Here is a 25,459-nt window from a genome sequence, read left to right as displayed (position 1 = left end):
GCCCAGTCTGGAAAGATGGCTCAAGTTCAGGTTCAAGTTGGTGAGTGGGCATGAATGTAACCACCTAGAGCTCAGGGTGGTATGTTCCAAATAATTGCCCTGACCCCTATGCAAAATGGAATCATTCCTGTCTTCTCCAGAAAAAAAACGGGGGCTTCTAGAAAAAGTGGGCTTGGACAGATTGGATTTGGGCGGGGTAGTGAAGAAATACAAAGCCCCAGATTTGTGAAACAAAGCCGGTTTAGTTTTCTTGAATTGCACCGCACAGTAGGCCCCATCAGAGAGGCTTCCAGCAACTTCTCCAGTGGTTGGGGCCCCCTCCCCCCTCCCTCATCCCCTCTCCTCCGTCTAAGAAAACGCAGAGCCTGTAGGGCAGGCGTCTTCAAACTACGGGCCCGCGGGCCACATGCGGCCCGCAGAGGAGTCTGATCCGGCCCGCCAGGTTTTTTGGGCAGCCAGCGCAGCCGAGGTGTTACAGTAGGAATTAGTAGTTCATATAGTCCGGCCCTCCAGCTCTCTGAGGGACCGTGATCTGGCCCCCACTTTAAAAAGTTTGAGGACCCCTGCTAGGGAGTACACAGGTGCCGGGCTTTCTGGCCTCTCTGGGTGGACGTGTGCCCGAGGCCGGGAGGAGGACGGCAGGCAGACAGGCAGGCAGACAGGCGTGGGCACACAGGCCAGGCTCCCGGGCTCTTGGGCTCCAGAACCCCACAACTAGTTCCTGGCAGTTAGGTAGCCAGGCCGGGCTTCCTGGGAACCCCTTAGTTCTCAGAGAAGGGGGAAGGAATGATCTTTTCCCCACTGGTATTCCAGGATTTTATACGGTCCTCTCCATCCCCTTCCTCAACTTTTCCTTTCCCTCTTCCTGCTGCTGTCCCTGGGTCTCCTCTTCCGGCCTCTGCCTCTACCCTTCTCTCTGAATACACGTCCTGTGCGTCTTCTCTCCTTACCTCTTTCTCCATCCTTAACCGGAAACCCAGAGCCCCTCTCACGGGCCAGGTCTAGAAGCCCCATTTCCCCTTTAGGTCTAACCCTTTTGTGTCCCAGGCTCCAGACCTCTCATCGCTGTATCTGGAGCTCTGTCCTTCCTCTTTCTCTGCTCCAGCCCAATCCCTTAGCGGTAGGGTAGGGTAGCTGGGGTCTCTGGGGAAGGGGCGTCCCAGGCACTTCCCGGGACCAGGAGCCGCTTATAGTGCATCCTGGATGGGAGGGGCCTTGGGGTGAACCGGGATGCTGGCACCCAGGACGCGAAGGAAAGGGCCCCCAGGAATACCCTTCCATTCCCAGCGGCTGGCTTCCGCTGGCCCAGGCGCCCGCACTCCCAGGCTCCCCTTGCAGGCCCAGCGGCCTCCCGACTCCACCCCCGACTCCCCTCCCCCCACGAGGGAGACACTTTATGGGGAGAGCTTCGTTCTCTCGTTAAACCGGCCAACGCGCAGGGGACGGAGCCAGGGAGGGAGAGGAGCCGCGGAGGAGGGGGAGCGCCTTGTCCGCTCTTCCTAAGTCTCCACTCCTCCCCTCCCCCCAGGAAAAGAGAGAGAGAGAGAGAGAGAGAGAGAGAGAGAGAGAGAGAGAGAGAGAGAGAGAGAGAGAGAGAGAGAGAGAGAGAGAGAGAAGGGGGAGAGAGAGAGAGAGAGAGGAGGGAGGGAGGGAGGGAGGGAGGGAGAGAACACACAGGGAGAGGAGAGGAGAGGAGAGGGAAAGGGGGGAGTTAAAGCATTTTCGCAATTTCTGCCACGAAGACTTTATTAGCTTCTCCCCCGCCGGCGGCCAATCAGCGCGGGGGCCCGGGCACCTGCGTCCCTGCGTCAGGGCGGCCGGGGGGGGGGGGGGGGGGGGCGGCGCCGGCGCCGGGGCGCTGGGACCGATTTAAAGGCTTTGGGTTCCCGGGCCGCCCGGGAGCGCTAGCCGGGTGCCCCTGCCTCCCCCGCTCTCAGCGCTCCATGCGCCCACCCCCGGCCCCATGGAGCCGGGCAGCTATGCCAGCGTGGACGGCGCCAAGGACCTGGAGGGCTTGCTGGGGGCGGGAGGCAGCCGGAACCTGCTCGCCCACTCCCCGCTGGCCAGCCACCCGGCGGCGCCCGCGCTGATGCCAGCTGCCAACTATGCGCCCCTGGACCTGCCGGGCTCTTCGGAGCCCCCGAAGCAGTGCCACCCGTGCCCCGGGGCGGCCCAGGGCGCGTCCCCGGCGCCCGTGCCCTACGGCTACTTCGGAGGCGGGTACTACCCCTGCCGCCTGGCGCGCGGCTCCCTGAAGCCCTGCGCCCAGGCCGCCGCGCTGGCCGCCTACCCCGCCGAGCCCCCCGCGGCCGCCGAGGACTTCCCCGGCCGCCACGCCGCCGAGTTCGCCTTCTACCCCGGCTACCCGGCCCCCTACCAGCCCATGGCCGGCTACCTGGACGTGTCCGTGGTGCAGACGCTGGGCGCGCCCGGGGAGCCGCGCCACGACGCCCTGCTGCCCGTGGACAGCTACCAGCCCTGGGCCCTGCCCGGCGGCTGGAACAGCCAGGTGTGCTGCCAGGGGGACCAGAACCCGCCGCCGGGGGCCTTCTGGAAGACGGCCTTTGCAGGTAACCTCACTCACTCCTCCGGGTCCCTGGGCGCCAGGCGCCAGGTTGCAGACCCCGCGGGCACTTGGCTGGGAGGAAGAGGGAGGCCTGGGGCTGGGGAGGAGGCGTTGGGTGAGCCTCTCGGACTATTGGGAGTCTAAGGAGGTCCAGGGAGTCCCAGAGCCTGGGAGAAGGTCCCCCCAGGTCAGTGTGTGGCAGGAGCTGGGGACCATCTGCAGCCAGAGGCCCCCAAGTCCCTTCACTGAACCCCGAGGCCTTCCCACCGGCCTCTCCGTAAGTCCCAGGAGCTGGCTGTCTTTGCCCTTGGATGGGGCTTCGGGGGTCCCTACCAGCAGATCCCAGTTTAATTCCACAAAAAGGCTCAGTAACGCTCAGTTCAGTGAGGGTGGTGGTGGTAGAAAGGGGTTGGAACAGTTATTGGAAATTCTGTCAGAATACAATCTCTCCCTTTCTCTTCGATGAGTTTTTCAGTTTCCAAAGGAAGATTTAGATTTCCCTCAGTCATAACTTAGGTATGTGCATTGGTGTGTGTGTGTGTGTGTGTGTGTGTGTGTGTGTGTTTTGTGTTGGGAGTGGGAGCAGGAATGTGTTTCCTTCTGTACAGAATTTGCCCGTAGAATCTATAAGGGTGGCCAAGATCCTCGAACTCGTGAGGGTGGATGTGTGTGACTGTGGGCTAAGGTCTGGCTGTCCGTAGGAGGTGTATTTGCAGACTGGCGGGTGTGAGGGCAGGGATGGTGAGGGTGGCCTATGGGAGACTGCTCTTTCCAAGGCTGAGAGGTGATCAGAGAACCAGCCAGAAGCCCATCCTGGGTGCTTTGGGGGCACGGGGGTGCACGTGGGACTGTGCCTGCAGGGGATCCGAACAGTGTCTTTCCCTTCCTCCCTCTCCCACCTGGCAGACTCCAGCGCTCAGCACCCCCCAGAAGGCTGCACCTTCCCCCGCGGCCGCAAGAAGCGCATCCCCTACAGCAAGGGGCAGCTGCGGGAGCTGGAGCGCGAGTATTCGGCCAACAAGTTCATCACCAAGGACAAGAGGCGCAAGGTCTCGGTGGCCACCAGCCTCTCGGAGCGCCAGATCACCATATGGTTTCAGAACCGCAGGGTCAAGGAGAAGAAGGTCCTTGCCAAGGTCAAGACCAACACAACTCAGTGAGGGCGCTCCCTGGCTAGGGAGGTGGTGGGGGAAGGTGGGCGGCATCCTGGGGAGACCAGGACCCTGCGAGGGACAGGCTGGGACCCAGGACTCTGTTGAGGGATCCCCAGAGGAGACACTTTTTCCAGGCCGTGGCTCCTGTGCTGTTCTCCAGGGACAACCTGAGTGCCCCCTCTGTCCCTGTGAGCCATGGAGGCCCAAGTGAACGCCTCATCTGCCAGAGGACCTGTCCCAGGCATTGGCATTCACCCTGGCCGTGGTGATCACCACCGTAACCAGTTCTAGTTGCCATGGTAATTAGTCTCCTTCTTTCTACTGGAGCTCTGCGAGCGAGCGTACAGAAACTGCTTTCATGGAATGAACTGATCACTGATCACGAATAAACTTGGAAGGAGATGGTGGCCGGGAAGCTTCCTGTGAACCCTCTTCTGTTTCCAAAGCCCGCCCCTCATCCCAGTGCCGGCAGGGGCAGGGGCGAGGGGATAAGGCAGGGCCGCCCCATGGCTACTGCACTGAGCATCTTTCTAAGATGACAGCAGGATGGACAATGCTGGAGGGCGCCTCTCTCTCCCGCCCTGCCCACCCCACAGGTTGCACTTACTGGGTCCTTGTGTGAAAAGGAAGCCAGCAGGCTGTCCTCCCTGGTCTGTCTTCTTCCAGAGAAATGGAGTATGGGGAAGTGCCTGGATAACTCACCATTTCTCACTTCTGCCCCCAAACTTTCCTAGTCCTCCCCTAAGGTTCCTGCTGGTTCTGACCGAAGCAGGTCATGGGTCATTGGGCCCTTGGGAGCCGTGTGAAACAGATACCTGCGGCCTAACACGGCCTTTTCCAGGCACAAAGGTGGAATCCCACTGGCAAGTATGTCCCAAGCATGCTAGTAGAGCTGGCCAGGAGAGAACCCAGGAAATGGCCCCTTTCTCCCCTGCTTGCCCCCTCATGCCGCCCAGAGGAGCTGGCCAGCTGGGAGATGCACTAGGGCTCTTTTGTGGGTGCAGGAACTGAGGCTAGCAAGGTGACAGAAGCCCAAAGATCCAGGCTCATGGGACATCATGCAGCCTTGGCGACAGTGGGCACAGACTTTCTTTTCTTTTCACTTTTCAGCCCGTTTCCTGAGCCCCGGGTGGGTGGATAAGGGTTGGCACCAACTCTGTTTTCCCTGGGCCATGCAGAGAGAAACCTAGGGCAGGCCGGTTGTTCGGGGAGCCAGAAACTGTCCGCCTCTGTGCCAGCTCCCCGATGTCCTGTACCGAGGCACAGGGCCTGGTGGAACTTGTTATCTCGCTGCGGCAAAGCCTGCAGGTTCATGCTGGACCTTCCTGCAGCCTGGGCTGGGGGGGTCTAGGTAGATGCTCCCACAATCCAGCGCGCAGGAGTGAAGCGAAGAGGACCCGTGGGACCCGCTTCCAAGCCACCCAGAAACGCCAGAGCAGCCAGTGGCGGGCCGCGGCCACCATCTTGGTAGTTCCCTCTCAGAGCCAGCTTGTAGCTCTCCCGGAAACCTCAGGATGAGGGCTGCAGGCTGCAGCCGAGGAATCCAGGTATTTCCACCCTTCAGTCCTGGCTCCTCTCCAGGGAATGACTGGGATTCTCTAAATCTGTTTACCAAAAAGCAACCAGGGCTAAGGAAAGGGCCCCTGAGCTGGGCGGTCACCCTCCCTTCCTGGGTCTCTTAGAGGGTGCGTACTGGGGGGCGGTGTGTGCCAATTTTGTGATAAGAAAAAAAAAAAAAAACCCACCCAAGCCCTGAGGCCTAATTTAAGCTCCTCCCTAAGTAACACCATGGCTCAGAGGAGGTTGCTTTCTGCCTCTCTTGCTCCCCTCCAAGCAAAGCCCAAGCAAGCAGCTTTTAGTATCCGTTTCTCCAGGAGAGTGTGTGCAAACCACCCTCTTGCTGCTCTTCAGCGCAGACAGGCACGTGGAGAGGGTGGGGGACACAGGACCAGGGCGCCATGCTGCGGGGTCCCCACGTGCAGAGGGGAAAGGCCACAAGAGGGGTCGCCTAGGCAGAGCGGCCTGAAGGAGACGCTGGACCTCCTCCACTTCACTGTCAGGGACTTGACATTTCTGGGTTCCTCTATTGAACAAGAGTTGAGATTTTAGATTTATTTCGCTGCGTGTGCGAGTTTGGACGATTCAAAAGACAAGGGCGCCCCCTTCCGGCGGGAGCTCGTCATTCCAGGGAAACCAGCGGATCCGCTCCGCTGTCACCGCCACCGAGCGGCCGGCTGAGCGGCGCCGGAGCCTCGGGGCTGCGGAGTCCCGGGCTGCGCGTCCTGCAGATCGCGAGGACCACAGTCGCCTGGAATCGGGCCAGGGCACCGGCGGATGTGTCTGTCCGGACGCCCAGAGGCCCAGGAGGGCAGCCGGGAGGGCAGTGCTGCGATCTCCAAAGGAGAACGAAAAGGGCGGCCCGACCTCCGGGAGCAAGGCTGCGGCGCCATCTACCCTCGGACCTGGTCTTCGTCCCACTGTTTTTCCGAGCGATTTCCTTGTATGGACCCTGAGCAAAAAGAAAAGAAATTGTTTTAAGTGTTGTTTTGTATTAAACCTTCTTTTAAAAATCACCCACCACCAGCTTTACTTCGGAGGCGAATTATAACTGCCCGCCACCAAGACAGACCGTTTTTAAAAAATCTCGAATTCGTGTCTAAATTGCAACAAAATTCACCCAGGTGATATTCACTTGCCTGCAGCTTTGCTTAATGTAATGGGGGTCCTTTCAAGCTACAAGAGGGAGGGAGCTGCTGAAATTACACAGACGGAAGCCTGTAAACCCAATGTTCACAAACAGGTAACTTCAGACCCCCAGCTCAAGGACAGACACACGCACAGGCGCGCGCTCTCCCGAAAACCCCGACCCGCGGCCATTCCCCCGGCGCTGCCCCCGCCCTCCCCGCCCTCCGAGTCGGCGGCTGAGCCCGGCGAACGTGGCACCGGCCCGCGCCACCGGGAGCCTGATCGCTCCAACCTGCGAGCCCGGTGGACCCCTTAGCGCCCGGAGGCCCGTTAGGGGGAGAGGGGCCGGGTGCGCGGACGCCTCCTGGGGAAGCGCTGGTTTTGGCCTCTCGGTGCCCGCGGCCCCGCGGAGAGCGCCCCGGGGCGCCAGGCCGGGATCCGGTGCTCCGGGCAAACGCCGAACTCGAGAGGCCGAGGCGGCCGTGTTTCCGTCTGCACCGCCGCCCCCCACCCCGCCCCACGGGTCACCAGACTCGGACCCAGGGCCAGAGCTGTCCCGGGAAGGACAAAGGCCCTGATGGATGGAGCCCAGTCCATGGCCGGCGCCGGCCCCTCCTCCGAGGCGCAGCAAACGGCCCTCCTCTCCTCCCTTCATTAAAGTTTTATTCGAGGTCCTGAGGGCTGCTCGTTAATTAGGTTTTCTTGAGTGGGTGGCGGGGTGGGGTGGGGGGGGATTCCTTGTACCCTCGCCCCAAGAGTTACGATCCTGAATGAAATGAATGATTCAAATTTATTTAATCAACTTGAAATAAAGCGCGAGGCGACTCCCGCGGAGGGGGCGAAAGGAGGTTCCCTCTTGGGGAAAGAAATGCACACCCACCGGGACAGCCCCTCTCTGGGAAAGGAGGAGAAGGCCCCAGAGCGCCCCCAGCCTCTCATCCCGGGGACCCCCCCCTCCCCGCCAGGGCCTGGAGGTTTTGAAACATCCGCAGGGGCTGCCAGCCTCTCCTCTCTCAGCTGCTAGCTGTTTCTGCGTAGAAAGAGGGTGGGGTGGTCGGAGCAAAGGGAGAAAAAACGAGTTCCACCGCTGCCCCCTCCCCTCAGTTGCCCCCCCCCCCATGAGAGAGGGAGAAGGGGCAGCAAGAGTTCAACCGTCCCCAGAAGGACGGGGAGGAGAAGGCGGCGTCTAGCCGGCGCCCAGCGGGAGGGGAGGGTCAGGGACATTGCCATTGAACTTGAAGCTTCAGGCCCTCACCCCACTCCGCTAAAAGCTTTATGGGGAGAGGGAAGAGGGCGAGGGGAGGAGGGGGCGCATCTCTGGCCTTGGGAAGAAGGGGGGAGGCCAGGCGGCCAGAGAAGGGCCAGCGAGACCGGGAGACAAAGAGGCTCAGTCTGCGCTGGAGGGGAGACCTCGAGGTGGGGAGCCGCGGACTGGGGCGCCCTCTCGCTCAGCCTCTGCTGTGACGGGGGTGGGGGTGGGGGGTAGGGAGTGGGGGATTGGGGGGCACCCAGAGCTGCGTTCCAGTTCTCCCTCCTCCAGCTTAAGGCGCGCGAGCAGAGCCCCGCGCCACGGGGAGGCTGAACCCCCAGGCGAGCCGCGGGGGGAGGGGGGGGTCCGGGTCTGAGGCGCAGTGAACCGGACTCGCCTTTGCGGGGAGAACAGGGTGCTCCGCGCCCATCGCTCAGACCAGAGGCCGCTGTCTCACTGCCTCCAAGAGCGCTTTGTCCCTGACAAGGTAAACGGCCCGATCCGCAGGCCACCGCCCCTGGAGGACTCCCCCTGGGAATTTGGGGCCCCCAGCTCTACGGTAGCCGGGAAAGGCGGTCGGCAGGCTCTCCCAGCGACCACCCAGCGGGGGGCCCTTCTGGTTGGTTCGGGGGAGGCCGAGCAGCCGCCGGGCGGAGACAAAGACAGCGCTTCGCTGCACGCGGGTCGGCGCGGCCTGGGCAGGGAGAGCGGGCGCGGCGCCAGCCCCCCTGTAACTGTCTCCCGCCGGATGGAGTCCTGGCGCAGACAATTAATATTGTTATTGTTTTTATTCTTCTTTAAAGGTATAACAATCCTTTACAAGTCACTCACTTTGAACACCGGGTGAAAATGAACTGAAACGATCATGATTTATAACTCACCCTTACACACAAAAAAAGAAATCACTGCAACACAATCTCTGAGCCCCTACATTCTCCCCCCCTGCCCTCCCCCGTTCCTGTGCCCCCTCAGGAGCTTGGGGAGGGCCCGGGGCTGAGGAGCAACTAGTACATGTGCCCAGGAGTGGTGTGGGGCCACATGCCCATGTCTTTAGCCACTGGCTCTGCTAACTTGGGCTGGCAAGGTATTCTACAGAGCCTTTCAGGGCTCAGCTAACCCTCCCGCCACTCAGCTCCTGCCCACGCCCCGAGTTCCCGCCTCAGATCGACAAAACCTGCAACGGAGTGAGAACGTCCTAGAATTTAGAAAAGCGAGACTAAGTGACTTGAGTGGTATCAGGAGACAGTAGGCAGAGCCAGCCCCCCACGCAGGAGTGTTTAAGGGTTTTAGCTCCTGGTCTACACTAAGGGAAGAGAATAGGACCCGCAGCCTCTTCCAAGCCCCCAACATAGTCTCCTCACAGGCTCCCCCAGGCACTGACACACACCTGTTTCCAGCTGGAGCCAGCCCCACACGTGCAAACTCCCGGGGCTGATTTATATTTAAGTAAGTGGAACACGGGATTAAACGAAAGTGGGACTTCAATTCAATCCGCTGCTCACGTTGCTTGCGAAACCTTCCCGTGGGGGTGGGAGGCCGGAGGGGAGACAGTGGAAATACCATCCCCCTTTCCATCCAGACCTGGAGCTTGGGGTCTGCAGCCTTCTCAGACGTGGCCTGAGGCTGGTGGGCTGTATTCCATCAACTGATATTGTGAGGTGGAGCTGAAGGGGAACAGGGAGTGAGAAAGACAATCCCCCCCCCCAACCCCACACACACACCCAAGGCTGGAAAGGCTTCCCAGAAAAGACTTTGCTGAAGGAGGACTTAGAAAGAGGCTTAGACTATCTAACGAGGGTGGGGAGGAGGAGGAAATGTGAGCAAAACTCGGAGGGGGCAGGGAAACGCAGATCCTAGAGGATGAACGCCTGGCCTGCGGCTGGGGCAGGGGCAGGGAAGATGGCGGGGGGAGGGGGTGGTCTCACCGAGTCCTGAGCACCTGGGAATCTGGCTCTGAGGCCAGACACCATCTGGCCACTCAGACTGATCGCCCGCCTCCACCCAGGTGGGCACGCACCAGTGTTGGCGCAGGAACTCAGGCCGCACACCACAGGGCACAGGCTAGGGACAGGGCAGGATCCTGGGAGGGCAGGACCTGGGCTCCCCAAGCCCAGGTGGCCCCAGCCTGCCGCCCCGCCTTAGACCTGAGCCTGGCCTTTGTCTGGTTGATTTTTGTTGGCCGCTGCCCTTCCCCCTCTAGGCAGGGTTTTGTTATTGAACTTGAGTCAGGCCGTAAACATTCCTTCACCTTCGGGGAACTGGACCGGCCCCGCAGAGGGGGTGGAAAGATCCGGGTTGCATTGCGGTATCAGCGGCTTCCGCTCCTCGCCTCCCTCGGAGAACTCCCAGGTCTGCATTAAAAAAAAAAACCCCAAACCAAACCAAAACAAAAAAACAACCCGATTTCTGAGGCCGGACGGCAAGGTAGACCAATATTTTAGTCAGGATCAATATAATGTAACTTTTCCCTTTCGCTCATTCGTATTTCAATTTTTCATACCTTATCGTTAGGCACTACAAGTTCCTTATTAAAAACAAACAAACAAACAAAAGACCAAATGCATGAATAGCAAACAGAGAACAGCTGAAGCAGATGAAGAACCAGTGGTCACGCACAACAGGGGGGTGAGGGCCTACGTGGGGAGGGGTTTGGGATGGGAATGGGGGGATGCGGACAATTATGTGGTACCATAATCAATAAAGAAATTTTAAAAAGAAAGCAATGCCTGTATAAAATTAAAAATAAATTTTATCCATAAAAATGGTAAAAATATAAAGCAGATGAAGATGCAGCAAATGATTCGGAGGCCGCCGCGGGGGGGGGGGCGGGCTGGAGAGGGTTGATGGGGGGGGGAGGGACTTTTGTAATATTTTCAACAATAAAGATTAAAATTTTTAAAAATAAAGCGCCCTTCTCTCGGCGGAATAATCCGAGCGGGCGGCGGAGGTCCCGCGGGCCCCGGGAGGTCAGACGTGGGGAACGGGGCACCCCCCCCACCCCGCCGCGCTCCCGCCCAGGAGATGGGGCTGAGCGGGGCCGCCAGCGGGAGCCCGGCGCGTCCCCTCCAGCGACAGGCCCACGCGGCCGGAGGCGCTGCTGACGTTTCGGTTTTCTCTTCATTTAAGAATTTGGGGTCCCGGAGCGAGGGAGCATCAAAGACGCGATCGGGGTCTTCTCCTGGCTCTTCCGACTCCGGTCTCGGGCGCCGGCCGGCGGGGCGGGGAGACACGGGGACGCGGCGGCCTCGGCTCCGGCGAACAGCCCGGCCACCGGCTGCGCACCCAGCCCGGCCAGGGAGCCAGCCCGCAGCTCCCGGCTCCTCTCTGGGGCCTGGGGCCTGGGGCCGGGTAAGGTGCCCAGAGGCAGGTCCTAGGGGCAAGCTGGCGCGGAGGCCGGAGAGAGCTGCCAGGACGACCCTCTCCGGGTTCTACCCGCTCCCACCCCCAATCTGGCTGTTCCCTGCCGCAGGGTTCGGACCAAAGGGGTGGGGTACGCTGTTTTACCCAACCTTGACCCCCAGGCCTCCCGGGCCCTGAAAGGGACCCAGCCTTTGGGCGGGGAAAGTGTGGGTGCCTAGGTCAAGTTCACGAACCGGCACGCATCTTTTAGGGCGAATGGGGCCACTTTTTTTTTTTTTTTTTTTTTTATCCCCCCCCCCCCCCCGGACCTGGAGGGTCCTAAGCAATAGGGACTGTGTGTATTGGGGGGAAGGGGGAGAGAGGCAGAATCGGTAAGAAGGTTCTCGATTTTAATTTGCGGGTCCATTATTACTACAGCCCCGCGCTCCCCTCCCCTCAGCTCTGTAAAGAACAAATAATTCCGTCGGAAAAGAAAGGAGTTTTCATGGCGTGAGGTTCCCAGAAATGGCCTTAAGCTCTGGGTCGTTTTGCGTTCGGAAGCCCTGGCGTTTGGGAAAGTGAAGGTTGTATTCGTGTTTCTGTGGGATCTGATTTCGGGTAAAAGAGGCCACGTCTACACCGCTACCCAAAAGCTTCAGAATAAACACGTTGAAATAATTACCCCCAACATTCCTACCCTTAAAAACACACACACACACACACACACACACTCAAAAAGCCACAAGAAACGCAGCCAGATCACAGAAAATAGAACGTGTGTGTGTCTTTAAACATGTGCATAGTTTTAAAACTTTCATTCAACAACCTTCTTGACATTCTTCCATTCTTTATGCTAACGCTCATGTTTCACAATTTGCAACCACTGTTACCAGTTACTGTGGTCTCTCCCCTCTCCACCTTAGTATTTTTTATGCGTTCTCTTCTGGTTTCAAAGCACTTTGCATTTACTGTGCTCTAAGCGATTTCTCAAGTTACTGCAGGCTTCTGAACGCCATTTAAAACTGCATACTATGCAACAAGACGAGCTGTGATTTAGAAAACCAGCGCCCTTATGTTGGTCAGATAGGCTGTTCCCACATTTAAAAAGAAAAGTAACATTTTCTCATTGTCAAGAATTTCAAAAATATTTTAAAATACTGGAAAGAGAAAAATGAAAGCTCCCCCATATCCTACCATGCAAAATTGATCAGAGCTATCTTAGGTTGTATTTTCTTCAGTTGTTTTTCATTGCACAGTATTTAATTTTGAAATTGAGATTCTGCATGAGCATTTTTGTCTTTTACCTTAAAAAAAAATCCTCACCCAAGGATAGGCTATTGGTTTTAGAAAGAGGACAGGAGAGAGGGAGAAACTTTGATGTGAGAGAGAAACATCAGAGAAATACCTTCCCTCCCAGAGGCACCCTGCAATCTAGATACGGGCCCTGGCCAGGAATCCATCCTGCAGCCTATTTCTGTACAGGGTGAAGCTCCAGTCAACTGAGCTATTGTACAAAGGCTGTCTTTTGTCTTTTACTTTAATATTAGATTACGAACTTTTCCGTGTCATTAAATATTCTTCCAAAGCACGACTTTAATGCTTGCACAGTATCCAGTCCTCCAGGTGTGCGTGCGTCATTTGGAAAAACATTGCTCTAATTTTTGATTATTTCCATGTTTACTTTTAAAAATAATTCATAAGTGAGGAGAATATTGCTATGCCTCTGTGTGTTTGATAGGAAAGGTGAGAGTTGAATCTCCCTAGAATAGAATGCTTTGATTTTTTTTTTTTTTTTTGTATAAAGATTTACGTATGTATCCTTTCCCCCCAATTGACCCTCCCCACCCTGCCAGCCATCCCAACCCCGGGCAAGCCCCCACTGCCCCAGTGTCTGTGTCCATTGGTTACGCTAGTGTGCATGCATACATGTCCTTTGGTTGCTCTTTACCCCACCCCAATTATGTTGATCATTATATCCCACATACGAGTGAGCTCACGTGATATTTATCTTTCTCTGACTGGCTTATTTTGCTTAGCAAAATGCTCTCCAGTTCCACCCATGCCATTGCAAATGGTAAAAGTTCCTTCTTCTTTTAAATAGCGGTATAGTATTCGAATGCTTTTATTTTTTAAGGTTAAAAATTCCCCTTCCCAGCTATTGATTATGAGGGAACAAAAGGGCACCTTCTAGGGTGCTTGAAAAGTCCTACGTTTTGATGTGAACATTTTAAGTTGAGCATTTAAGATCTGTGCACTTTCTTTTGCACATTTTAACACTCCCACAAGCCTGTATCTGTTTACATAGAAAAAGAACAAGGCAGAAAAAAGGTGGAGGACTTGAGGAAGGGGTGGGGACGACCCAAACTGGATTGGTTCACCCCTGTTAGGATATTATCTTTGGTTCATAGAGACCAAAAGTAAATATTTGACAGCTAGTAATGTGTGTGTGTGTGTGGGGGGGGGATGGGAGGGGAGCCTGTCCCTTCTTTTCCTAAGTAAAGAAGGTTCTGCTGGCCCTAGCCATTTTGGCTCAGTGAATAAAGCATCAGCTTGTGTACTGAAGGGTTCCAGGTTTGATTCCTTTTTAAGAATATATATATATATATATATATATATATATATATATATATATATATATGTGTGTGTGTGTGTGTGTGTGTGTAATTTTAAATATATTCCATTGATTTTTTACAGAGAGGAGGAGAGAGGGATAGAGAGCTAGAAATGTCGATGAGAGAGAAACATTGACCAGCTGCCTCTTGCACACCCTCTACTGGGGATGTGCCTGCAACCAATGCACATGCCCTTGACCGGAATTGAACCTGGGACCCTCCAGTCCGCAGACCGATGCTCTACCACTGAGCCAAACCGGTTTCGGCAAGAATATATATATTTTAAAAAGGTTTTTCTATTGTAGTTATATTCATTGGCTTTGAATTTTCCTAGTGAGTGGAAGATGAATAAAAAGAGGTTTACAAAGAGTTAAAATTAACATATCAATAGCTTGACTTATCCAACAGTTCATGTGAAATAGAAGTGGGGTGCTTTATACATAATGTGAATTTTTTAATTTCAGAAAAAGATTCATTTTATCTTTTTTATTTTATTTTTAATATATTTTTATTGATTTCAGAGAGGAAGGGAGAGGGGGAGAGAGAAACATCAATGATGAGAAAGAATCACTGATTGCCTGTCTCCTGCACATTCCCTATTGGGGATCCAGCCTGCACCCCAGGCATGTGCCCTGACCTGGAATCGAACAGTGATCTCCAGGTTCAGAGGTCGATGCTCAACCATGGAGCCATGCCAGCCGGGCTTGAATTTCTATAATGACCTTATTTTGAAGCCTTAATGATCTGGATCCTTGGGACAGCAGAAATGTGAGTTTGCTGATAGCATAGCATTAAAACTCAAGCGTCTAATTCTCCCTGCAGTCTCTCTACTGATCCAGCCCGGGGACAGACGTATTTGCAAATTATTTCTGTGTGGATCTGACCAAACTCCCCCAAATGCAAGAGCACGGAGTCAGGGCAAAGAAGAGCTTATGTTTCCCCGAAAATAAGACATCCTCTGAAAATAAGACCTAGCACATGGAAAGATAAGACATCCCCTGAAAATAAGACCTAGCGCAACTTTGGGATAAAAAATTAATATAAGACACTGTCTTATTTTCGGTGAAACAGGGTATGACTAAGGTCAGTGGTCAGCATTAGCATGGCCCGATGGCCCTGGGGTTAGCCCTAGAAGATGGAAGTGATCCTTTTGAGTCCTGACTTAGAAACTGAGTTATGACTCGGGAAATTTATTGCTCCATGGTCCTTTAACAAGATGTGATCGATCTTTCCAGGCAGAACATCCATTATTGGTGACAGGTGCCTGCAGCCAGCTTATTAAAAACCATCATTTCAAGTCCCCGAGTGAAGGTACTGCAGTGTGTTGGAACAGAATGCTAATTTCTGGCTTTATATCATAATCTGGGACATGGAGAGAGCAGGATGAGGCATTTTAATACTCGAGAGGAAGGAAACTCGGTGCTATTTCTGTAGCTCTACTCCGAGTCCAGGGAGCATTAGGATCTGCCTTTGTGTCCCAGGTCACACTCCCCATCCCACCATTCCTGTGTTATGCAGGCCTGGATGTACCCAGGCCAAATAAAAGGGAAATCTAACCGCAGGATTAAACTGAGTACAATGCCTTTAACAGTCCAGCCTGTCAGTAGCTACCTCATCTAAGATGCTTGGTGTGGGGGCAAGGGGATTGGGGAACCGATGACATGATGGTGGCAGAAGTGAGGTTGAAGAGTCATTTCAGCTGATCATAGCAAAATATTCATAGTTTTTGAGTTTATTTTTTAAAAATATGCTTTTATTGAAACCCAGGCATGTGCACTGACCGGGAATTAAACCAGGGAACTCTTGGTTCATAGATCAATGCTCAACCACTGAGCCACACCAACCAGGCAAAAGCTTTCTGAGTTTAGATGTCTATATTAACATGTACTTTACATAGTTGTAAAATATGCATTTTACATGAAATCTCAGATGTTTCACAATATATGTGGCTGATTTCACGTGCTTTTGTGGTTTATGTCATTTAAATAAGTTTCCCCAGAAACCTTTGTCCCTCCAAGAATGTCGGGGGCTCACATTATGGTCTTGACCTTCCACCTGAAGACTCAAGACTATTTCCTTTAGTCTCCTCTGCCTTTGATTAAAATATTCAGACAAACAAAATGAACTCACTTAAATTCCCCGTTGTTTTAACATCTCAGTGGCCTGTGGGAAAAAGATATTTTTGTGCCTATTTAAATTTTTCATCTGGATGTTTGGCGCCATGTTGTATGAGGCATGGGAGAGCTGAAAACTTGGTGTCAGGTGTGGAGAGCAGCTACAGCGTTTGGACAGGTTCAAGCCTGGGACTAATGAGAGGTCACGGTTCTCTTGTGGTAAAGCCACGTGCAAGGCCCCACACAAATATAGTCAGGACTTTAGTTATAAGCTAGACCTTATGGTCCGAACCTGTGGTCCCACGTGGCTGTGGGAGGTGCAGCAAGTAAACAAAGCTTGATCAGGTGCATGTAATTGAGTAGATTTGAAACCTGCAAGAACATTGTAAACATATTGACCACGCCCTTACTTTGCCTCATAGAATCTGGCTATAAAGTAAAGACTCCGCTTGCAGGCTGTGGCACTGTCTCTCCATCAGACCCACCTAGACCCAGCTTTATTCTCTTGTCTTTCTTTTCTCAATCCCTCACCACCCCCTCTCAGGTTCACCCATGGCTGTGCCTGCTCAGCACAGTCAGGGACCCTTGAGCATGTGTGGAGGTGACAACTGAAAGACAGTTGCCGCCTTCTTCTCCTTCTCCTTCTCCTTCTTTTGAAAAATATATTTTATTGATTTTTTTACAGAGAGGAAGGGAGAGGGAGAGAGAAACATCGATGAGAGAGAAACATCCATCAGCTGCCTCCTGCACACCCCCTGACCGGGGATGCGCCCGCAACCAAGGTACATGCCCCTAACTGGAATCAAACCCAGGACCCTTCAGTCAGCAGGCCGACGCTCTATCCACTCAGCCAAACCTGTTTCGGCGACAGTTGCCTTCTTCCCAGTGTGTCCGGAGATGGAGCTTACTGGTACTTGACCTTGTAGGCAGAACTATTTCCTGGGCCTTGGAACTGAATCCTTTCCTGATGCTGCTTTCCTGGGCAGTAAGCCATGGCTCTAAACTGGAGTGTTTCCCATTCACGTGCAAACCAATGCAGCTCTTTTAACCCAGGTGTGAGCGATTGGGACTGATTGTTTTGCTTCAGAGATGATTTGGAGCAGTGTTTCCCAACCTTCTCTCATGATGAGAATCACCTGGTGGAGTTGTTAAAACACAGATTCCTGAATCCCAACTAAGAAGTGCTAAACTAGAATTTTTGGGAACATATAGGTAAAATTGTATACTTAACTAGTGCTCTAAGACAGATTTTATATACAGAGCACTAAGTTAGGTATGCAATTTTACCTATATGTTCTCAAAAATTCTAGTTTAGAACTTCTTAGTTGGGATTCAGGAATCTGTGTTTTAACAACTCCACCAGGTGATTCTCATAATGAGAGAAGTTTGAAGACCCCTGATTTGGAGGATGGATGCAAGCCCTTACCCAGTAAAAACATTTCATTTGTATCTGAGGTTTCCTTGGAAGCATCTCCACCTGCTCCATGCCCTGTTCTTTGAATGTTTCATGGCCCAGGGTAATTTTGGGCGTAGCTCTTGGGCGGAAGCGTGACTCTGGGCTGAGAGGTCTGCCTCCAAGGTGCCAGGGGGGGTTGTCGATTGGTTGGGCTGAGGTGGGTCATCCCTGCCACCTGGGTTTAGTATGGAGGCTGCTGAGGTTTGCTCTGCGGCTTATACCAGACCTCAGTCCATTTCTTCTGTAAAAGCAGGAAACAGCAAAGCTGCAAGAGAACCTGAGGAGAAAGCCAAGTGGGAATGAGATCCCCCCACCCCTAGTCTTGAACCTCCACCAGAGAACTGAATTGGCTAATGATACACCGCCCAGCCCGTTACCTGCAAGAGAATTTCCTGCCCTGGGCTTCTCTGGGCTAATCTTAGGGTCCACACTGCTGATGTCATCACTTTCTCCTCTCCACTGGACTCTGGTGTGGTCCTCATTCCGCTTATTTAGGCATCCATTGGTTACTTCCTGTATGCGCCCTGACCGGGGATTAAACCCGCCACCGTGACATAGCGTGATGATGCTCTAACTAACTGGGCTCAAACCACTTTTGAAAGTAAAACTATAAATCATTTTCATAATAAAGTAAAAGTTTATTTGACATGTGGTTGCCTTGCATTGGTGACTGAGAGATAAGGTTTTAATGCTCTCTTACGGCACTTAATGAAATGCCTATCATACCACCCTTTTTCTCAGTCCTTTAAGTCACTTCTTTATTCCAAACTCTTCAGCACTCACTCCCTTCTCCACGTCCTTCTGAATAAAGCCTAACTCTGCGTTTTGTCCCCCAAAGGCCATATAAGGTCAAATTCCTATTCACATTTGCAGCCTTACCAGTTCACACAGTACAGTCCTTAAACTCTGTGGCTTTTAAAAAACACACTAAGTAAATCAGGAGCAATGAGAGTACAGAAGAGGGAGGAGACTACCTGCATCCCGATGAGGGGGAGTCTGACCTGAACTCTGGGAAATGGGATGGAGGGGGGGTCCATGTGCTCAGAGATCTAGAGGTGGGAACGTTCTGGCACGTAGAAGGAAGTAAAAAGTTGATGGCAGTAAAAAGTTGATGGCGGGGGAGAGGATATGAGAGGGGAGGTAATGTGTGCGGAGGAAGCATACAGAATGTGGGTGTTATCCCGGCTTCAAGTCCTGGCTCCACCCCCTAGATTCTTCATCTGTTAAACTAGGGGTGTCGAACTCAATCAGAGAAGGGGCCAAAATCTAAAACCCAGCCTAAATCGCGGGCCGAATGGTTTACTGCAGTGTTTTTCAACCTTTTTTGGGCAAAGGCACACTTGTTTCATGAAAAAAATCACGAGGCACACCACCATTAGAAAATGTTAAAAAATTTAACTCTGTGCCTATATTGACTATATATAAACTAATTCTCTTGAATAGGAATCAAATAAACACAAAGAAAGTATTTTATAATTACTTTATTATGAAATATTAAGTAAACAAAATAGTGAAAAATTATAAAATTCTTGTCTTGTCTGCACCTACGGCACACCAGGCAACATCTCGCGGCACACTAGTGTGCCGAGGAACAGCGGTTGAAAAACGCTGGTTTACTGAACAGTCATAAACTGTCATTGTGATGGAAACGCAGCGGAGTGCAGTGATGACAGCGTGGTGCGGGCCACATTGCAAGGCCTGGCGGGACGGATTTGGCCCTCGGGCCTTGTGTTTGACACATGTGTGTTAAACAGATTAAACGGAGACCGGTTTGGCTCAGCGGTAGAGCATCAGCCTGTGGACTGAAAGGTCCCAGGTTCGATTCTGGTCAGGGACATGTACGTTGTTGTGGGCACATCCCCAGTAGGGGGTGTGCAAAAGGCAGCTGGTCGATGTTTCTCTCTTGTCGACATTTCTGGCTCTCTATCCCTCTCTCCTCCTCTCTGTAAAAAATCAATAAAAAATATATAAAAAAGAACAACAACAACAACAACAAAAACACCCAGAGATTAAGATTATTATCTCTCCACATTGTGAGAGGGATTGCATGAGGCAACCTTAGTGAGAACTCTGTAAGCAGAGTAATTTGTGGATGAGCCTGTGGGGCTCTTTCACATGGACTGGAAGACCCTTGCTATGTTACATTCACCTGTGTATGTCCCACAGTGCCCAGCACAGTGTTTTACACATAGTCATTATTCAATAAACATTTATTGATCAAGTTAATAGTTTTTTTTATTAATAATTAAGAAATGGTTTTATTAAGTGAAAAAATATATCTAATAGGATTATAGTAGTTACCTTTTGTTTAAAAAGGGGGAGGGGAGCCCTGGCTGGTATGGCTCAGTTGGTTGAGCATCATCTCATGCACCGAGAGGTTACTGGTTTGATACCCAGTCAGGGCACATGCCTAGGTTTCTGGCTCGCTACCCAGTATGGGCCGTGCAGGAGGCAGCCTATCAATATTTCTCTCCCTGTCCCTTCCTCTCCTCTCACTAAAATCAGTTAATAAAATAAATAAAACATTAAAAATAAATACAATGGGGGAAATAATATATTATCACAATTTTCATTTGCATAAAGAATCTGGGAGGACATATCAGAGATAATCACAAGGGTTCCTCTGAGGGGATGGGGTGATGGTGAGAAGGGGAGAGATGCGGACAGTGTGGGAGGGGTATTTTCCACTTTATACATATGGTTTAACCATGTGAGCATATTTCTTTAAAAAAAAAATAAAGTTGCTGAAGTGGGCTTAGCCACCAGGGACTATTACTAATGGTGTCCCTGAACTTGTGAGGTGACAACAGCCACCAACTGTCATCAGCCCACCAACTCTGTGACAGTTGGTAGGGCTGTCCCTGCAGATGTGATAAAACTCTACTTGATATACGGAAGGCCAGGGGCTGGGAGTGGGGGAGGGATAGGAAAAGTGATAGAAAAAGGGATCTTTCACTTTTCTTTTTAATCAAGTAAATGGCAGCTCTTTTGGTTATATATATAAATTTTTTAAAAAATTAAAAACTAGAAAATTTAGAAATCTTTTGCAGGAAAAATTTAACTGGCCACTAACAATACAAATTTAAGGACCAAAGCCTCATCTCTCAGAGAATCAGTCTGAGAAGAAACTGTTTTAGAGATCATATAAAAAGGAATGGGGAGAGAGAAAGAAATTATGGAGGAAATAAGAAAGAAAATCATACTTTAAAAGATTAAGAAAGAAAAGGAGAGTGAGAATGAAAAAGGGAAAGAGCGAGACAGACAGAAGCAGAGAAAGTGCCTGGGACAGGTGTGAAATTGACTCCAGCTGAAATCAGTTTGGCTCAGTGGATAGAGCGTGGGCCTGCGGACTGAAGGGTTCCCCGGGTCCGGGGTTCGATTCCAGTCAAGGGCATGTATCTTGGGTGCGGGCACATCCCCAGCTGATCAATGATTCTCTCTCATCGATGTTTCTAACTCTCTCTTCCTCTCTGTAAAAATTATATATATATATAAAATGTAACTCCAAAACCAGTCTGCCAAAGGGCTCACACACCAGGGGATACCAGCCCATGCTGCCAGGGGCCTGTTAGACTCAGAGGTGAGGAGGCTCCATGTTCCTGGAGCAGAGTTTCATCAAACATCAAAGGTTTGGTCCCAGCTGCCCTTCCCAGTCCCACCTCTGAATCCCCTGGGGCCGGTAACCCCAATGGCCTGATGTGTGTGGTCTCCAGTCTCCGGCCTGGTGTCACCCCGCTAGAACCTGTCTGTCCTGCTCTTGGCCGTGGGCGCAGTTGCCAGGGGACAGTGTAGCCTCCACTTCCTTAACCGCTGGAGAGGTGGCTCTGGTGCAGACTTGGCTCCAGGTCCCTCCTTCCTAGGCGGGAACGAGTTAACGTTGGTGGTAGGAGAACTTTGACCTTGAGTTTAGCTGTGTCCCCATGACTTGGGCCAGAGATGAGGGGATGGTGTCCAGTTCCAGCCAGAATGAGGCTCTCTCTTTCCCACGCTGGACTGCTTCCGTGTCATTGGAAGAATATCTACACAGGAGAGGAATTCATTAGGACCTTGGCAAAGGAGAGAGGGAGCATTGCCTTCTGCTGTTTCCCCGGGTGTTTTCCCTGATTAGAACCAGCTGAGTGAGGATGGCTATTCTGTTACCAAGCACCTGGGTTACCAACTGCCTGATGTCTATCCCCGTCTTTCAACATTTCGCCCACTTCAAGTCCTGCCCCAGGCTCAGTCCTCTGTCTCTGCTCTTGCCTGTGGAGAGATCTCCCTTCTGAGATATCCACCCTAGACCTCTGGGATGCTGATACACACATGTCTCCCCTGAAATCCCTCTCCACCTCCTGGCCCGGATTTCCTGCAGCCCCTGGGACCTCTCACTACACTTCTTGGCTCAACCTTGCTCTCCTGTGAGGTCTGCTAGGGGGGTACTCTACTCTGAAGAAGGAATGGTTCTGGATAATCAATATAATTTTTCCTTGGAGATAACCAATCTGCCTGTGTAGACCCAGCTGCCCAGGGCACCGTTGTTTTTGGACGTGAGCGCCATTTTCTGTGGTGCAGCATGAAGGGGCGCTGGGGGAGGGATGTGGGAGCTGTGAAGAGGAAGCACGCATGAGGAGCCAGAGAGGCTAGGGAACAGACTCACTGCGTGAAGCTTCTATCTCTTCTCTACGCCTCTGACCAGTTAGACTCAACATCTGGATATAAACTGAGAAAAGGGGGGAAAAACAACCCTAGCTCACAACCTAGACATTTGGTTTGCATGCCGCTGAACATCTGGACACTGGAAAATATCTCGTTTGGGAACTATAATTTTCGTTTCCTTTCCAATGTTGGAAGCCATGGCCATACTGGATGGCCATAAGACCTTAAACAAACACATCTTTCACTCTCGCACATCTTGAAGAGATCTCTGTGAGCACAACATTATGGACAGCTCACGCTTTTCAAGGCTTCACAAAGGGCAAAGGGCAAATACTCAGAGTCCAAAAGATGCAGATAACTGAGTGTGGTTGGGGGAGTCTGTGTAGACGTGACTCTATTTACATCATAGACACAGAGGAGCCTCTGGAGAGCATTATTCCCATTCCCCGCCCCCCGCCCTCAGGATGTGTTTTGGAGCACATCCTCCTTTGTCTATCAGCAAATGAAATCCTGGACGGACTGGTGCCTGGATACCATGGCAGTGACGCGGCCCATGCTCATCCATTTTATAAGCTCTGCTTTATTGGTCATTTAATAACCAGCCGAGGAGCCAGTCCAGGAAACAAGGCCTTCCTTTTCCAGGAAACTACTTGTCTTGGCTTTGGAATCGCTTTCCCAGCCACCTCTGGGCTGAAGAAGAACACAATCAGGAACTCTTTCTGCCAATATCTCCAGTTCTGCCGCATCAGCATGATTTGCCTCCCTCCCTGGGAGGGGCCGGGCTGCTCTGGGGGTGGACCCTGTTCAGATGGCCCTGGGAGGCTTGAGCCTGGCAGAGAGATGCTGAGGAGGCCATATTCTGATTGTAAGCCAGCTGAGTGGCCCTCAGAGGTGACAGCGTGCCTGCGACTGTTCAGTTTCCTCTCCTACGTCACCTCCCTCAGAATCTCAGAACAACCAGCGCTGTTGTAATTCTTTGCCTCGTTTTGCAGATGAGAAGACTGAGGCTCAGAGAAGTGACTTAACTTGCCTAAAGTTAGCTATTTATTTAGTATGAGAGCTGGGGTCTGAACTCAGACTGTCTGATTCAAAGCCTTGTGCTCGCCACTGTAACCCAAGGCCCATAGTATTCACTGTGAGACAAAACCTGCCCTTGGGAAGCGGGAGTTGACAGCGGAAAGATGGGCGGAGCTTGCACAATGGAGCTAGTTGGAATAGCCATGGAAGGCTTCCAGGAAAAGGGGCTATGTGAGCCTCGAAGAAAGGGCAGGATATGGTGACAGGAGGAAGGAGAAGGCATTGCGGCCGGTGAACAGCATGGGCAGGGAATGCAGAATTGGGATTGAGTGGCTCATGGCCCAACAAGGGGAGTTGCTTAATTATTGGTGTTCTGATTTTAAATAATAGCCAGATGTGAGAGGGCTTTTAAAACCCCCACAAAAGTGCCCCATGAGAAAGAAATTACCTTAGGACATTGCCCGTACTAAGAGAGCTCCAACAGCTGATTAAAACTGTACTGGTCACATAAGGTTTTTTCTGCTCCTGTCTTTCCCTGCCTCTTCTCATTCCAGCACTGATGAAGGCAGTCCAGGAGTAAGGTGGGGAAATAGGAGGGCCTGGTAGAACTGGGCCTAATTCTCTATCCCTCTCTCTTCCTCTCTATAACTTAGTGCTCCTAGAGCACTAGTTAAGTACACAATTTTACCTCTATGTTCCCAAAAATTCTAGTTTAGCCCTTCTTAGTGGGGATTCAGGAGTCTGTAGTTTAACAACTCCACCAGGTGATTCTCATCATGACAGAAGTTTGGGAAACACTGCTTTAGAGCAATTAAGGGTGACCAGCCCTCCGAAGTCCCTGCCCCCAGCTCTGTGTTATTAAAACAACCAGCGGCCTCCACCGCCTTCTGGGCGCCCACGTCCTCCTTCTGCAGCTCCGTAGCATTCTGACCACGCCCGTGCCGTCCACATCCCCGGGGCACCTGTCAGGTTACGACACCAGGTCGTCCACCTGGCCCCGGCCACCACGACGATCGTGTCGCCGTAGCTGCTGGCCCCCACCTGGCAGCGGTGGACCACGCTGAGCTGGGGGTCATCTTGGAGGCCCACTTAGGTGAAGCGACGTCTTTCGAGCTCCGAGCGTTAGGATCTTTGGATTCTTCATGAAACGGAAGGGCTGTGTGTCTATGCCTTCCACCGGAGGGAACAGCAGGGCAAATTCTGACTCCTCGATTTCTATCTCCTGAGGCCGATGGCTCCCCGAGCCCATGGGAGTCATCACCCCCAGCACCTGGCCCTGTCTGGGGACAGCTTCTCCAGGGTGATGGCCGTCTCCATCGTCGCTCTCTTCCTGGCTCGCTTGTGACCGACACTCTTCCAGGCTGACGAACGTGTCCGAATGGGCCACGCAGGCTGTCTGGGTAGGAGGTGCATATTCTGCAGCTCCGTGGCCGCCCGGGGCCCAGGCAGAGCTCCTGCGGGCGTCCTGCCCGCCCCGCCCCACCCAGACCCACCTGCAGCCCCGCCCGCAGCCCCGCTGCTCAAAAATATGAAACGCTTCACGAATTTGCGTGTCATCCTGGCGCAGGGGCCATGCTAATCTTCCCTGTATTGGCCCAATTTTAGTGTGTGTGTTGCCGAAGCAAGCACTGGGCGAGGTTTTCTAATGACACTTCCCAACGAAGTTGGAGATAGACTTGACCAAAAGTTGGGCAGAGCCGAAACCGATTTGGCTCAGTGAATAGAGCGTTGGTCTGTGGTCTGAAAGGTCCTGGGTTCGATTCCGGTCAAGGGCATGTACATTGGTTGCGGGCACATCCCCGGTGGGGGGTATGCAGGAGGCAGTTGGTCGGTGTTTCTAGCTCTCTATCCCTCTCCCTTCCTCTCTACGAAAAATCAAGAAAATACATTTAAAAAACAAAAACAAAAACAAAAAAACAAACCCACAAAAGTTGGGTGTGGAGAGCAACAGAAGACTTGCAGCTGACATAAGAGGGACGCTCCGGGCAGTAGGGAGAAAACCAGCAGAGAACGCCGCCCCCATTTAGAGTTTAAAACGCATGCCGAAACCGGTTTGGCTCAATGGATAGAGCGTGGGCTTGGGGACTGAAGGGTCCCGGGTTCGATTCCGGTCAAGGGCATGTGCCATGGTTGCGGGCATATCCCCAGTGGGGCGTGTGCAGGGGGCAGCTGATCGATGACTCTCTCTCATCGATGTTTCTGGCTCTCTATCTCTCTCCCTTCCTCTCTGTACAAAATCAATAAAATATATTTTAAAAACAAAACAAAACAAAACAACAACAACAACAAAAAAACAACAACAAAAAAACGCAGACAAGCTAAGAAGCTAAGCCAAGGCTGGCTCGTTGAGGACTCGCCTCCAGGTCTCTGTCCTTGGCACCGCACCGCTGCCAAAGCCAAACCCAGCCCCGACCTTCTGGTTATCCCGTGTGGTTGTTTTGAAAATGGACTTTTAGGGAGACTGTCCGCGTAGACAGCCTGCTCCACGTTCCAGCTTTCCTCTTGAGCCTCTGCCTGACTTTGGACAAAAGGCTGCCTTCTCTCTGCTCTCCTGTTGTTGCCATCCTATTGGTCAATAGTCACACACACGTCTGGCTAGGACCGTGGTTGGCAAGCTGCGGCTCGAGAGCCA

The 25,459-nt window shown here is 52.5% G+C and overlaps 1 protein-coding gene and 1 non-coding gene across 2 annotated transcripts; one reads left to right on the top strand and one right to left on the bottom strand.

Moving 5' to 3' along the window:
• Positions 1 to 1,874: 1,874 nt before the first annotated feature.
• HOXB13 (homeobox B13) lies at positions 1,875 to 4,127 on the top strand. The gene is made up of 2 exons (XM_036451309.2): positions 1,875 to 2,570; positions 3,473 to 4,127. The coding sequence occupies exons 1-2, from the start codon at positions 1,964 to 1,966 to the stop codon at positions 3,724 to 3,726; spliced, it is 861 nt and encodes a 286-aa protein (XP_036307202.1). The 5' UTR covers positions 1,875 to 1,963; the 3' UTR covers positions 3,727 to 4,127.
• A 20,222-nt stretch (positions 4,128 to 24,349) lies between these two features.
• Positions 24,350 to 24,456, bottom strand: LOC118726682. Its single transcript, XR_004990363.1, has one exon. It is a non-coding gene; the product is annotated as a U6 spliceosomal RNA (small nuclear RNA).
• Positions 24,457 to 25,459: the final 1,003 nt, after the last annotated feature.

This window comes from Pipistrellus kuhlii, unplaced genomic scaffold (assembly GCF_014108245.1).
Source record: "Pipistrellus kuhlii isolate mPipKuh1 unplaced genomic scaffold, mPipKuh1.p scaffold_m20_p_22, whole genome shotgun sequence".
Lineage (NCBI taxonomy): Eukaryota > Metazoa > Chordata > Mammalia > Chiroptera > Vespertilionidae > Pipistrellus > Pipistrellus kuhlii.
This window is presented reverse-complemented; position numbering and strand designations above follow the sequence as displayed.